Here is a 12,250-nt window from a genome sequence, read left to right as displayed (position 1 = left end):
CCCACCCCGTTGTCCCTCCAGGCCTCGGTGCCCACTCACTGGTGTTCTCAGCTTCCACTTTAAGGCTGCTCCGGCCGCTGAGGCTCCCGCTTCTGCTGTAAAGGCCCCGGGCTGGGCGGCTCAGGAAGGAGGTGCGGCTGTCAGGGGTCCCAGGCGTCCCCACCGAGGGCGAGGAGTTCCAGGGGATGGTCTCCGGGAGGTCCCTGCAGCCTACCACACGCACCTCCAGGGTCCCTGAGGGAGGGTTGGCTCAGGCGCAGGCCAAAGGTGAAGTGGGTGTGTCCAGAGGTGGCCAGCACACAAGTGGAAGTTGGTGAGGGACAATCGGGGTGGGGCAGGGGGTCTGATGCAGGGATGGCTATGCCCAAGTGAGAAATGTGGGAGAAGGGGCAGGGGTGAGGCTGGGGTGGGCCGGGCTGGGGAGGGGCTCTGGATGCTGGGGGTTATTGACAGAAGATAGGTTTAGGGCACAGGCCGATGAATGGGGCAGTGGGGAGCCAGATTGGACTAAGGAGTTGAGTGTAGGGTCCAGGGAGCTGACCTGAGGTCCGAGAAAGGGTCAGGGGTCTAGCGTAGGGCTGGTCTAAGGGGGAAGTAATGGCTGAGGGGTCTAAGGAGGGAGGAGCTAGCTGGCCTTGGGGGCTAGGGACAGACTCAGGGCTGAGGGTGCTGAGAATGAGGGGTTGCGGGACTGGGCTAGGGGGCTTTGGCTGGGGGATAAACAGGGCCGGGTAGGGAGGGCGAGTCATGGGGACATGGGGGAGATGCCGGCAAGAGTCCAGAATCAGAAGGCAAGCTGGGCCTGGAAGTCCACTGCATAGAGCTATGGGGCCTAGGGAAGTGGGGCCCAGGGCTACAGAGCTGGGGTGAATGGAGAATGAAGGAGGATGGGGTGGGGAGAGCAGAGATCTAGGTTGGGGGTGTCTCAGGACTTGGAGAGAGGTCAGGGATACAGAGCCGCGGGGGTCGGGTCTGGGTGGGGGAGGCTGAGACCCACCTGTGAGTGGCGCGGGCTTGCACAGGGTGCTGTAGTGCGTGGGAGGGAAGGGCCCGGCCAGGCGGGCACTGAAGGCTGCCGAGGAGGCCGCAGCAAGCTCCTCGCGCAGCAGACGCCCCTTCGGATGGTCCGCGGGCAACTCCCCGAGCCGCCGCTCCAGCGCCTCCCGCAGCAGCCCCAGCTTCTGGTTCGACTCGGTCAGCTTCTCCTGGGCCTGTAATGGGAGGGGCAGAGTGGGGCTGGGATGGGGCCTGGCATGCGCCTCCCCAAGCCTGGCGAAGACCTGGCCCAAGCCTTCGAACTTTCTGGGTCCCATTCCCAGTCTCCAAGAAAACGAGGCCCCGCCCCTGAAAGAGGCCCCACCCCTGGCCCAGGCCCCACCCCTGGCCAACGTCCCGCCCTGCTGAGGCACTGCCCCCTGCTGAATCCTCACCATTGGAGGGCCCCTCGCCGGGGCCCCGCCCCCACCAAAGTCCGGCCCCTCACCTCGCTGACCGCCTTGCGGTCTGGGGCCTTGGCGGCGCTGAGCAGGCGTAGCACGTTCTTGGCACCCTCGGCCACCGCGTGCTCCACTCGGAAGTGGTGCCTCAGCTCTTCAATGCGCAGCTCCACGGACCCCAGGTCTGGACTCCCTGTGGGCGTGGGACGCCAGGTGGTGAGGCCAGCCTAGGACCCAAGTCCGACCCTCCCAGCCCCAGGATGTGCACGCATCCACAGGGACGGGCACTGGCCACAGGCATACCACCACCAAGACGCGTCACCGTTTTCCCAAGCAAGGGGTGACGGTGCCACAGTCGCGCTGTCACCTGCAGGCAGTCACACTTACCCCCAAATGCAATCACTCTTTCATCTAAGCACCGTCACCCACAGGGACCATCCCAGGGACAGAGTTAGGCTGTCATACAGGGACAGGCATGGACCCTATCAACACAGGCTTAAAGGACAGACATGTTGGCAGGGTCCCATTTCATCCCCAGAGACTGTCACAGGGACACTATGGCCATTTAGATAGCCAGAGGAAGATAGTCACACAGCCACAGGGACACTTAAAAAAAAAGGTAACGTTTACTAGCTGCCTTCCAATGGCAGCAGTTTGGTCATATCTATCAAAATCGCAAATGTAATTGCCCTTTGGTTCAGCAAACCCAGGTCAGGAACGTTATCCCTCCTGTGGAAACACCTCTGCACTTGACATACATACATGGTTATTCACTGAAGCCTTCTTTCTAAGGGCAAAAGATTAGAAATAACCCCGGTTCTTCCAGTAGGGGTCTGGGAAAACGAATGTGACCGTCCACGTGGTCAAATTCAAAGCAGTTGGGAGAGCAAGGGCACTGTCACTGAGACATCGCCACACTGTCACTCACAGGGGAGCAGCGGCATCCTTGCTTTGTCACCAGCGTAGGCACACAGTCACCCACAGGCAGAGGAACCCACATTCTCACAAAGGTAACAGTCACACCACCACACAGGGGTGTTGTCACGGGGCCGAGAGACATGATCACGAGACACCAATATCCTTAGGGGACACATTTACACTGTGGCAAAACTCTTGGCTCCCCAACTCCAACCCAGGGAGAGCATAATCACACTTCCACGTGGATAAGGCACAGGGACAGGTGAAGAAATGCCATCATACTGTCACACAGGTAGGACAGCAACACCAATGCCCGCAGGCACAAATGTTGCAGGGAAACATACTGGGCATCACATCCAGTATGAAGTCACAGGGACACGGCCCAATACAGGACGGTCACAGTTACCCAATGGCACAGGGTCAGGTATATGGACATACTGTCACCAGCAGCACAAGGTCACGGTCACACTCGCCATGGATACAGTTTCCAAGGACAGTCCCACCGGCCTGTGTACTGACCCAGACTCAGCCGGAGAGATCACGGTATCACTCATAGGGGTGTGACACTCACGTAGACACCAACAACACAGACAGAGCATCACAGGAACCCAGATATTCGAAGGCACGTTGTGTTACAAACACAGTCACACTCTTGCCCCCAGGCGTGCTGTCACACGTGTCCAGAGAATCACCAGGACTTTTACACTCACAGGGACAAAATCGTACCATTACCCACGGTTACGAAGCCACCCAGAGGCGCAGGGACATGACCATACCGTCACACATCGTTACTGAGAAGCCCATGTAGGTGTTCCCAGTACAGATGAGCAACAGCACTAACACCTCCCCTACCCAGAGACACACACCCACACTGTCATCCGAGTCATCCATTGCTATGGACCGGATCTTTCTGTTTCCCTCAAATTCATACACTGAAACCCAACCCCGGGCGCCCTGGTGGCTCAGTCAGGTGAGCTCGACTCAAGCCATCATCTCACAGTTTCATGAGTTCAAGCCCCACATCAGGCTCTGCTGGCGGTGCAGAGCCTACTTAGGATTCTCTTTCTCCCTCTCTCTCTGCTCCTTCCCCACATAAGCTGTGTCTGTCTCTCACAAAAATGGATGGAAGGAAGGAAGGAAGGAAATACAGATCTTACTCCTAATATGATGGTATTATGTGTTAAGAGGTGAGGTGTTTGGGAAATGATTAGCTCAGGAGGACAGAGCCCCCAAGAATGGGAGCAGTGCCCTTGTAAGAGGGGCCCTCAGAGAGCTCCTCCCCTCCCCCCGCCCCCATGGGAGGACACACACAGCAGGAAGGCAGCTGTCTGTGAACCCAGGAGAGGACTCTCACCAGACACCCTGATCTGGGACTTCCCAACCTCCAGAACCATGAGCAAGAAATCTCTGTTGTTTGTAAGGACCCGGTCTACGCCATTCTGTTCTAGCGGCCTGAACACACTAATCCCCACTAACAGCTCACACTGTTACACTGGGGATCACCCAAACCATCCTGGTTATAGGACATACGCACAGCCCGTGGTCCCCACAGTCAACGTCACAATACTACGGACACACAGCTATCCTTGCACACATCAAGATCCTGTCACAAATTCAGGTTGATGATCAGCTTAAGTCACCCTCAGGCATTCATACACAGACCCACACACGGACACGGACACATGCTGCAGACACCCCCAGTGCTACACAGCGGGGGCCAACATGACAAGGTGGCCACCTAATCCGGGGGCCCGCCATTTCTTTTCACGAGGAGCCAGAGAGTAAATCTTTACAGCTTTGCGGAACACACAGCCTCTGGAGTCACTGCTTAGCTCTGCTGCGGCAGAGTGAAAGCAGCCTCAGAAGATAGCAAATGAATGGACATGGCTGCGTGTCAACAAAACTTTATTTACAAAAATAAAAAGGCAGTGGCAGATTTGGTTCTCTGGCTGTAGTCCACTAATACCTGATGTAGGGCAGACCTCACATAGGACAAAATGGGAAACCGGCCCAGAGAGGGTCAGGAATAGGTTCCAGTCATACTGTGAGTCCCAGTGGCCACCTCCCTGCCTCAGAAAGGGTCTCCTTATGGGGCTGGGAGCCGAGCTCTGCCAGGTGGATGGCAGGCTAGTCTGTCTCGGGGCAAGGGGCTCACCTTGGGCATCATCTGGAGCCGCCTGGCTCTCCAGCTGGCCCGCCCGGCGAAGCTGCATACGGATGATGTCAATCTTGGTCTTACTGTCCTGCAGCATCTGCTGGGCAGTGAGCAGCAGCTTCCGGTCCTGGAGGTGGAGGGATGGGTGGTAAGGGCAAGCGGAGGTCTGCCCACTGGCCCTCTGTGCACCCTGTGCAGGCCGTGGTGAGTGCGTCACAGAGACGATGTGGGGATAGCACGTGCCTCCGTGCACTCCCGGGAGCAGAGGGGAGACATAGCCAATGGGTTTGAATCCCGCTCTGCTGCCTAACACCTGCCAGCAGCTCAGCCTCCCCGGACCTGCTTCCTCCTCTGTGGGGATGGGAGGACTGACGGCACTGGCCACCACGGGACTGAGGGCTGAAGCAGCCCATCGGCCAGCCAGGCTCAGCGCTGCGCCTGGCATCAGGAGGCACCGTGTTTTGAGTTGGCTGTCAGAATGGCACACATGTGGGTGAGTGCTCCCTGAGGTGGGGGTGGCCCTGCCGGTAGCCACATGGGTGAGTCCAAGGGTCACTGGGTGGGTGTGTTTGACAGTCTGCAGTCAGTGGACTCCAGGAACACCAGGAGTGGGGTGTGGGTGTGACAGCTCCAGTCTGTGTGACAACTCCAGTCTCTGGGTGTGAATTTAATGGACTGTGTGTCTGGGTGTCCAAGGCACTCTGTTGGCCTGTACCGTGTGCCCCTGGGTATTATGTGACAGTGTCTGTCTCTATGTCTAGAAGTGGCCATGGTGGGCATCCTCCACGGGTCTCTAAGTGTCACTGGCTGTGTCTCTAGATGTTATGACAGCGTCGATGTGTGCCCAAACGTTGAAAGGACACTGCGTGTCTCTAGATGTTAGAATGTGTGCATCTAAATGTTGACCTGACCAAGTGAGCATACATGACAGAGAGATGCCACCAGCAGTGAGAGGCTGAACGTCGCCCTGACTGTGGACACCCCTCGAGTCTCCAGCGTGACTGAGTGCGGGGGACAGCCTCTGCTGTGTCTGTCTGACGGTCATCCTGTATCTCAGATGCTCCCTACAAGCTGCCCAAACCCCAGTCCCACCTCCAAGTCCCCATCAGTCTCTCTGTCCCCAACCCAGAGGGTCCCAGTTTCCGATAGGGCAGAGAGATGTAGGTGGCACTGTGGTTCCCGCCCCCAGCCTGTGATCTGCTCACCAGTTGTGCATGCACATGGGGGTGTGCGCGTGGAGTGCGTGTGCACGGGGGGCAGGCCCGCACACATGGGGGGCCATGCATGCGGGGGTCGCATTGTGAACGTGCTTGTGGGGGGAGTGCGCGTGCACGGAGGTGTGCGCATGCACATGGGGGTGGGTGTGCATACTGCCCCTACCTTGGTGCTGCCGTTGCTGTATGTCTGGATCATGTTTTCCGCCCCCTGCTTCACCTTCAGCTCGATAGCCAGCTGCTTCTCCAGGCCGGCCACGCGGCTCAGGTTGGTGGCCGAGCAGGCCTGGCTACCTGCACCAGGAGACTGGGGGGCATCTAAGGGATGGAGGTAGGGGGGACAAAGTCACAATGGCCCTCACCTCCATCTGCCTAAGAGGCTTTGCCCAGCTGAGCGGATCCACCTTTTGCCCAGCCTGGGTTCTGCCCCCAAAGCCTGGGCCCAGGGCCCAGGTAGTGCCCCCCTCTCCAGCCGGCCCCGGGAAACCCCCAGCACCGGGATGAGATTGGTGTGAACCAGCGTGGGCAAATGTCCATGTGCACAGAAGTCCCTGGTGTCAGTGTGACCATGTACAAAAGCCCCCCCATCCCCCATGCGGCTGTGTGAGGGGCTGTGCCCACAGGGCGCTGGCATGACGGAGCGTGTGTCTCCCGAGGTGCTCACACACTTATGTGGGATGCCCAGTGTGCGCTCTGGGTGCCAGGGTGACCCAACGCACGTGTTTCTAACCATCGGCACAACAGTGCGTTCAGATCTCCAGCCGGAGTGTCTGGTACAGCCAACCATGCGTGTCTGCAGGATGCCAGCAAGGCTGTGTGAGCCCTGGAGAGTGGTGTGACGCGGGGGCGGGGCGGGGGGCCTTCAGGTGCAGATGTGACCGTAGGAGACGCTGGGTCACATCTGGTGAACGATCTCTGAGCACTGCGATGTCAGTGTCGGGCTCCGGCTGCGGACAGGCCGAGGCGGGGCATGGGTGCTGGTGGCTGTGGGCCTGGTCTGACTGTACCTCTAGGTCTCTAGCTGTTGATGGGATAATGTGTGTAAGGGTTGCACAGCTGTGTGCGTGCATCTCTGGGGGTTGGTGTAACCATGTGCAAGAGGCTCTAGGTACTGTCTGTGTGTGGCTGGGACCGTGTGTGTGTTTTGCTGGGTGCCAGGTGGAGGGATGGAAGTCCTTGGGCATTCTCGTGATAGTGCCCAGTCGGTGGGTGTCCTCTGCGTGCCAGGTTGGCCATGTGTGAGGATCTCTGGCTACTGATGTGATGAGGCAGGACCCTTTGGTTGCAAGATAAAAAGTTCTGCTGGGGTGCCTGGGGGACTCAGTCGGTTACGCATCTGACTCTAGATTTTAGGTCAGGATCTCACGGTTCATGGGTTCAAGCCCCATGTCAGGCTCTGCACTGACTGTGCTGAGCCTGCTTGGGATTCTCTCTCTGCCTCTCTCCAGCTCAAACGTTCTGTCTCTGTCTCTCTCTCTCTCTCTTTCTCTGTCAAAATAAATAAATAACACTTTTTAAAAAAATGATAAATTTTGTTATGTGTTTTTTTAACCACAAATAATTTTTATTTAATTATTTTTATGTGTATTTATTTTTGAGAGAGAGAGAGAGAGTGAGTGAGTGCGAGCAGGGGAGGGGCAGAGAGAGAGGGAGACACAGGATCTGAAGCAGCTCCTGGCTCTGAGCCGTCAGCACAGAGCCCGATGTGGGGCTTGAACTCACCGAACCCCTGAGATCATGACCTGAGCTGCACTCGGACGCTTAACCGACTCAACCACCCAGGTGCCCCTAGACTTTTGTTAAAGAAACAAAACTTAAAGAAACGTGTAAAAGAATCTTGGGGTGTTGTCCAGATTCAGATATACTCATGTGACACTGTGGAGGTCCCTTCGTGACCACGGAGACCTTGCCCTGGGTGCTGGTTTTGGTGTTTGCGGGGATGGAATGCTGAGGCAGGGGGCCGTCGCTACCCTGTTGTGTCTGGGGGGTTCCGTGCACACAGGGCCGGGCTGGCTCTGGGAGACCCGGGCCCCCCCTCTGGAGAAGTCCCCCCCACTCACCTCCGGCTGCGGCCGCGGGGTCAGGCAGCACCACGTGCGCGTGCAGCTCCTGCAGCTGCTGGTGCAGCAGGTCGAGGCGGCGCGAGGAGCCGCGCAGCAGCAGCTCCACGGGGCCCAGGCTGCGGCCCAGGTCGGTGGTGGCCCGCCGCAGGTTCTCGGCGCCCTCCTTCAGCTTCAGCTCCTTGCGGATCTCTCGGCGCAGCCGCTCCCGCTCCAGCTCCAGCTGCTGCTGCACCCCGGGGGCCGCCAGGTCCGCCCCCGCCAGGCCCAGCTGCTCCAGCAGGGACCAGCTGCGCGGCTCGCTCTGCGGGAGATGGCGGTGGTCAGTGGGGACCCCACGGTGCGCCCCGTGTCCCAGCCGGCTGGGCCCCTTCCCGGCCTGGGGCGTGTGAGACAGGGCCCGCTCCACGTACTCGGATCCCCCCAAACCGGGAGGTGAGACAAGGCCCTGTCCCTGCTTCCTGAGTCCCTCAGATTGGGAGGTGCCAAGGACAGGGTCTTGTTCCTTCTCTGTACTCTCAGACTAGGGGAGCCCGTAAGTAAGTACAGTCTTATCTCCTCTCTTCCTTAAGCACCAGGATTCGGGAGCACAGGCCCCATGACCTCAGCAGTGTGGCCCCCCAAACTAGAGGGTCCCCAAGTTCAGGCCCTGTCTCCCACTGCCCCCCACAAAACAAGGTCCTGAGGGCAGACCCCTTCTGCTGCCCCCCAAACTAGGAAGTTCCAAGGGTAAACCCCCAACTCCCTTCTGCTGTCCCTGAAACTAGGTCCCCAGGGCAGGCCCCATTTTCCCTCTGCTGCTTCTCAAAGGAGAAAGTATCCAGGGCAGGCCCCTTTTCCTCTGGCGGTGCCCTCACACTGGGAGGTGCCAAGGGCAGGCCTCCTCTTCCCTCCTTCCAAACGACATCCTGGGGACAGGCCCCATCTTTCCTCTGCTGTGTCCTCAACCTGGGAGGTCCTGGGCCAAGGCCTGTCTCCCTCTCTCGCCTCCGCTACACCTGGACTCCACAGAGCACCGCCCCGTCTCCTTGCTCCTCTATCCTGGCCTGGGAGCCTCAAAAAACCCACGTATTTTCATCTCCCAAGACAGAAAACTCCCAGGCCGGGGACCTGTCTCCTCCCTTTGGTCCCGAATCAAGAGGTACCGAGGGCAGGGCCTCCGGCCTGTGTCACTGGGGTCCTCTTTGCCCCCCACCCCGACCCCAGCCCCCACCTCCAGCTCCTGGTCCAAAGGGGGATTGGCCTGCGCCATCCTGGGTCCGGCTCGAGGGCCCCGCCCTCTTCCTGAACCTCAGCCCTGCGAGGGCCTCCTGACCGCCACTTCCTCTTTCCTGCCAGCTCCCAGCACCCCTTGCGTGGGGCCAGCTCCGGGGCTCTGGGGCATCTAGAGGACCTTTCCCCTCAGTGCGTCCTCCAGGACTAGCCCTGCTTCGTAGGACGCAACCAGGGAGAGCCCTCACTCTTTGTTCTAGGATTTGCTAAGGTGTGCACGTGTCACACGCCCACTAGTGTGGACATGGAGACCAGGCTCCCTTGAGTGTAGACAGGCTCCAGGGGGCTGACCTGGGTGTATACACTGTCTCATGTATCTACAGGCGTAAACACAAACCACAAGCAGGCCAGGGTAGGCACACCCCTGTGCCTACCCCATGAACACTGATGTGCACACGCCCGCTTCTATGACCGCCTATATGGGCCAGCCCCCTCCCTGCAGATGCAGGCTGTCCCGACTTCCGGCTTCCTCTCGATCTGTTCACCCACTGCTGTGGCCACAGCCAGGGCACGGCCAGGCCACCTCTCTGACCCACATGATGAGAAGGCAGTGCTGGAGCTCTGGGGTGAGGGTGCCCACAAACCGGCGGCCCACCTAAGGCCAAGTATGACTGTCAATGGTAAGAGCAGTTATTACAAGCCCCGCCTAGGTCAACTATGCGAGTCCATGAGGAGGGGGTGCTATTATCACCCCATTTTCAAGACAAGGACACTGAGGCCTGGAGTGGTGACATCACTTGTCCCCAAGGTCCCACAGCCAGCAGGAGGAAGGGCTCGGATTTAAAACAGGAGTGCCCCGAATCTGATCACCAGCTAAGCGGTAGGCCTGGCATTATGTGAGAACTCCCACCAGGAGAACCCATTTCACAGATGAAGGAAGTCTTCGTTGGCTCCCCCCCAACCTGGAGGGCACCTGCCCCCAGGGAGGGTTTATGCATGCCAAGAGTATCACTCTCACCATCCCACCAACCCCTCACATTAATCCTGAGGAAACTGAGGCTCAGAGAGATGACAGCAGCGGATCAGGGAGGGCGTGGGTTATCCCCACACACCTCCAGGGGCATTCGGCGACATCCAGAAACATTCTGGGTTGTCACTAATCGGGGATGGGGAGGGTGTGCTCCCGGCATCTCCTGGGTTAAGACCAGGGAGCCTGCTCCACAGCCTTCGGGGCACAGGACAGCCCCCACCTCAAAGAATGATTCAGCGCCAAATGTCAATACTGCTGAGACTCTGCATGAAAGGACACAGACTCACACCCTGGGCTGCTGACCATGTCCACCCGCACAGACTTCCCAGCAGCCCCACCTGCAGAGTACAGGCCCATCTACATCTCGCCCTCTGGACGACGAATGCTCTCTTAGGCCCATTTTTTCTGGGGGCAAAACCACGGCTCAGAGAGGCCAAGGCAGTGGCTGCAGGACACACAGGGAGACAGGGACGGCGCTGGAATTTAAGCCCACGTTCACCTAATAATACCCGCTGGCAACCAGTCCCTGCCCCCCACCCAGCCCCGTGCCATCCCTAGCAGGCAGAGCGGGATACGGCCAAGATCCAGGCCAGCTCAAATGGGGAAAGTGCAGGCAGAGAGGAATAGAAGCTGAGGCCTGAGAATACGCAGAGCAAGGAGGGAAGGAGGGAGGCCCAGCCTCCTGGGTTCTCTTCCCTTGGGTGACTCACTCCTACCCAGAGAGCAGAGGTCACCCATGGGCCAGTAAGGCAAACCCATGAATCAGAAGCGTGGCCCAGCCTTGGAGAATCCCTGCTCCCTGACCTCCCACCAAGGCACCAAGGCACAGGAGACCCAGATCCAGAGGGTCCACCTCCTAGAAATCCCCCATGCCCACGCCCCCCTTCCCAGAGCAGCCAAGGACCTAGACCCTCACGTCCGGAGATTTCAATGCTTTGGGCGTTTCCGGAATCTGGACAGGACATCCGTTTGCCGGACACAGAGCAGACAAGCATACGTCGGGACGGACAGAGGGACAGGGTGGCAGGCCCAAGCAGGCACAAGAAAGGGATGACCAGGAGGGGGTAAGAAATTGGGCGAGAGATGGGAGGGGGGACCGCAGCACAGGCCCAGCCTCATTCCGGGACTCACAGCCTCCTCTGGTCATGTTTGCTACATGCCAAGTGCATGCATGCGCCAAGGGGTGCTTACACAGCTCTCCAGGGCTGGGGGTAGAGGCAGAAATCCCCGCCCACCCCTGCCCCAAGGTCTGACCTTATGTGATCGGCAACACCAGATACGCCCAGCTCCACGGCAAGGCTGACAGGCCATCAGCAGGACTGGGGTGGGGGACAGGGGATCATGGGGGAGACACAGAGGGAACGGGGGCAGGGGCAGGTGCAGAAGGAGACGAAAACCCAGTTACACAGCAACCACAGGACAAAAGAGGGCTTTTGAGGCACTAGTGAGGGCACCAGAGAGAGGCGCAGGGTGGGCCTCAGATTCTGCACCGAAGTCAGAAGTCTCCCTGGCCTGATTGTCACAGATGTGGAGGGTGAGTCCAAGGCTGTGATAGTCTCAAGGTGGCACATGGAGAACCCGGATGGGTGGCAGGTTGGTGCCCATCTCTGTGTGTTTGCATGGGTGGAGGGGTGACCCAGCCCTGCCACCCATGCCCAGGTAGGGTCCTAGGCACAAGAGAATCCCCAGCCTGGGATAAGATTCCACCCGGGAGCCTTGAGGGTGGCCGTGTGGATCCCCCATTCCTCAACCTAATGAGGGGACTCGGGTACTTCCGCCAACAGGTGCCAATCTGGGTGGCGTCGGGACCATCATAAAGCTCAGCCCGGAGGCGTGGGGGGGGGGCCGCCGGAGCGTTGCGCAGGAGGAGGGGCACGGACCGAGCAGCCTCCTCCCCTCCGTGCCACCGCGCCAGGCACCTGCCCCAGGTGGGTCCCCACCTGCCGGGAACTGAATGCGGGGTTTGGGAGGAGGGCGTGCCTAGTTGAGTGACGGGGGCGACAGGCACCGGGACGCACAGCGAGCCACAGACATTCGAAGTAGAGCCTCCGCCGCGCCCCTTCTAATTCTTGGGGAGGGGGAGGAGCTTAGGGGTGCGGCGGGGGCCTTCGGGACCTCCCCGCTCCCCCTCGATGCGTACCTCCACCTGCCGAAAAGGGGACCGTGCTGGCTCCACGGTGTCGCCCCAGGGAGGGGGCGCCGGGCGCTCGGGAGGCCCACACCTT

The 12,250-nt window shown here is 59.4% G+C and overlaps 1 protein-coding gene across 1 annotated transcript in view; it reads right to left on the bottom strand.

Annotated features, from left to right (window-relative positions):
• The window catches only part of PKN1 (protein kinase N1), a 17,403-nt gene extending 8,318 nt beyond the window's left edge, over nucleotides 1-9,085 (bottom strand). Inside the window, exons 1-7 of the mRNA XM_029917808.1 lie at nucleotides 8,997-9,085; nucleotides 7,784-8,087; nucleotides 5,890-6,041; nucleotides 4,510-4,636; nucleotides 1,484-1,629; nucleotides 998-1,211; nucleotides 6-234 (exon numbers count right to left, since the gene is read on the bottom strand). Of these exons, the coding sequence (XP_029773668.1) occupies nucleotides 6-234; nucleotides 998-1,211; nucleotides 1,484-1,629; nucleotides 4,510-4,636; nucleotides 5,890-6,041; nucleotides 7,784-8,087; nucleotides 8,997-9,035 (1,211 nt within the window). The 5' untranslated portion in view covers nucleotides 9,036-9,085. The remainder of the gene's footprint in view (nucleotides 1-5; nucleotides 235-997; nucleotides 1,212-1,483; nucleotides 1,630-4,509; nucleotides 4,637-5,889; nucleotides 6,042-7,783; nucleotides 8,088-8,996) is intronic.
• Between the last annotated feature and the right edge of the window lie 3,165 nt (nucleotides 9,086-12,250).

The sequence above is a fragment of the Suricata suricatta genome, chromosome 12 (genome assembly GCF_006229205.1).
Source record: "Suricata suricatta isolate VVHF042 chromosome 12, meerkat_22Aug2017_6uvM2_HiC, whole genome shotgun sequence".
Lineage (NCBI taxonomy): Eukaryota > Metazoa > Chordata > Mammalia > Carnivora > Herpestidae > Suricata > Suricata suricatta.
Note: the sequence above shows the minus strand (reverse complement) of the source record. Positions and strands in the feature narration are given on the sequence as shown.